General features: G+C 42.0%; 1 protein-coding gene across 1 annotated transcript; it reads left to right on the forward strand.

Moving 5' to 3' along the window:
* The first annotated feature begins 778 nt into the window (after window positions 1–778).
* Window positions 779–1,726, forward strand: LOC112520023. Its single transcript, XM_025128328.1, has one exon. The coding sequence runs from the start codon at window positions 779–781 to the stop codon at window positions 1,724–1,726; it is 948 nt and encodes a 315-aa protein (XP_024984096.1).
* The last annotated feature ends 458 nt before the right edge of the window (window positions 1,727–2,184 follow it).

The following is a 2,184-nucleotide window of genomic DNA, read 5'->3' on the forward strand; positions in this document are numbered from 1 at the left end:
TTGAACATGAAGATGAAGAAGTTTAAAATGAAGACATCAAGCTTTTTTTAGCATCGTAAAAGCTAACGAATAGGGTATGATTCCTAGGGATGGTAGAGTTAGGAATCTTCCATGGATAGAAGAGTACGTCAGATATGAAGGTTTATCTAAAGACGAGACATTAAATATGGCATAAGTAGCATCCACATATCCAATGAGCTTGAGGAAGCTGTGAAAAGTTCAAAATGGAGAATGTCCATGGATGAGAAAACAAAATCAATTAAAAAAGATCAAACTTAGGAGTTAGTGACTACGGGTTCGAGCAAAGAAAATAGGAGTTAAATAATTTTTATAAAACAAAACTTAAGAGCTCCAAAAGATCGATAAATACAAAGCAAGGTTCGTAATTAAAGGTTATTCACAACACGGGTGGATTACACTGTGATGTATGCACGGACCGTACAAAAGATGATTATCACATTTGTTGTACACCAAGGCTGTATTAACACCAATATTATTAAAGAGTCTTGAAGAACAAGTAAATTCAAATGTATTTTCCATGTGTTGTATTTATTTATAGTTAGTCAATATTTGATAGGATGGTTATTAAACTTAACCCTGTAATTACTTCTTGATTGTTGTATATGCCATTATATATGGTGGTAATTTTTTAATGAGAATTACTTCATTTTCAATCACAATATTCACCTCTGTTATGGTATCAAAGCCCACAAGCTCCTTTGAGCAATTTTTTTTCCGATCCCCTCAATTGCCGGTCTTCCTCCATCTCTGATCAACCATGACACAAACCGCCATCATAGATGTTACCTCTCATACTCATTTTCCGATTAAGCTCACCCCATTAAACTTTCCGGTGTGGCGAAAGCAGGTTATGGCCACCCTTGTTGGCCTCAGACTGGACGGCTATGTCACCGGCACCACTCACACCCCATCCAAAACCCTTGCTTCCGATTCAACCAAACCGAACCCCGCTTATCTGACTTGGTTCCGCCAAGACCAAACCTTGCTCGGTGCCCTCCTCGGCAGTTGCTCGGAGCAAATCCAACATGTTATCACCTCTGCTAAGACATCATGTCAGGCCTTCGAACAGCTTTTTGCAAGCTATGCGAGTAATTCCCGGTCTCGCATAATCTCCTTAAAATCTCGGCTTGCAAACAACCCCCAAGGTTCCCGTCCAATAGCTGAATATTTGCACGAGATGAAAACACTTGCAGACGACTTAGCGCTAGCACAATCTCCCATCTCCGACGAGGACCTGGTTGTCCATATCCTTGGCCAACTAGGTGACGATTTTGCATATGTTTCAGCGGCGTTAAAGATGCGAGAAACAACCATCAAATTTTTAGACTTGTTCGACAAGTTGGTCGACCATGAACGGTCTCTCCAGGTCAACCCTAGTGGCCCAATTCTAGCCACTGTTAATCAGACTCAACGACAGCCTGCTAGGCCCTCTAATAATCGCCCAAGTAGTGACTATCGGACCCAAATTCGGTTCTCAAATGCTCCAAGGCTAGCTTGTTCTTCAACATTTTTAAGCGGCGCATCTTCGATCCCGAATGGTAATCGTAATTCTTTTTTTTGTAACTATTGTTCCATTCTGGGTCACGACACCAAAGACTGCAGAAAGTTGGCTAAGTTCCTCAAGGCGAACGATATCATCATCCATGGGTCTGCTCCTGTCATTAACACATCGTCGGCTAGACCCATCTCACCAACTAATGCTTGAATGTTTGATAGTGGTGCTTCTCACCACGTTGCCTCTGATCGATCGGCATTACACACCCTCTCTGACTACGGAGGGCCTGATGAAATTGTGTTAGGTAATGGCACTCCCCTTTCCATCACTCATACTGGTCACGCCACCTTATCGACATCTACTCGTCCCTTACATATGAATAATATTTTTCTTGTTCCTAACCTACGAAATAATCTTATCTCCATTGCCAAATTATGCAAGACTAATCACGTTTCGATTGAATTCTTTTCCTCCTATTTTGTGGTCAAGGATCTTCGCACGGGGGCGCATCTCATGCGGGGCACGAACATTGATGACATCTACTATGCTATTCCTCAAGTTCTTCCTCGCCTTCCTTAACTCAACTTTACCACAACCTCCGCCGGTTCGCTTTTGTCCAGGCATCACAAGCTCGGTCATCCATCAATAAAAGTTCTCAAGTTATTACT

The sequence above is a fragment of the Cynara cardunculus genome (assembly GCF_001531365.2).
Source record: "Cynara cardunculus var. scolymus isolate 2C chromosome LG 10, CcrdV1, whole genome shotgun sequence".
Taxonomy (NCBI): domain Eukaryota; kingdom Viridiplantae; phylum Streptophyta; class Magnoliopsida; order Asterales; family Asteraceae; genus Cynara; species Cynara cardunculus.

Bases quoted from the DNA above. Each gene is read 5' to 3' on its own strand.
- LOC112520023 (XM_025128328.1), top strand. From the start codon at position 779: ATGACACAAACCGCCATCATAGATGTTACCTCTCATACTCATTTTCCG.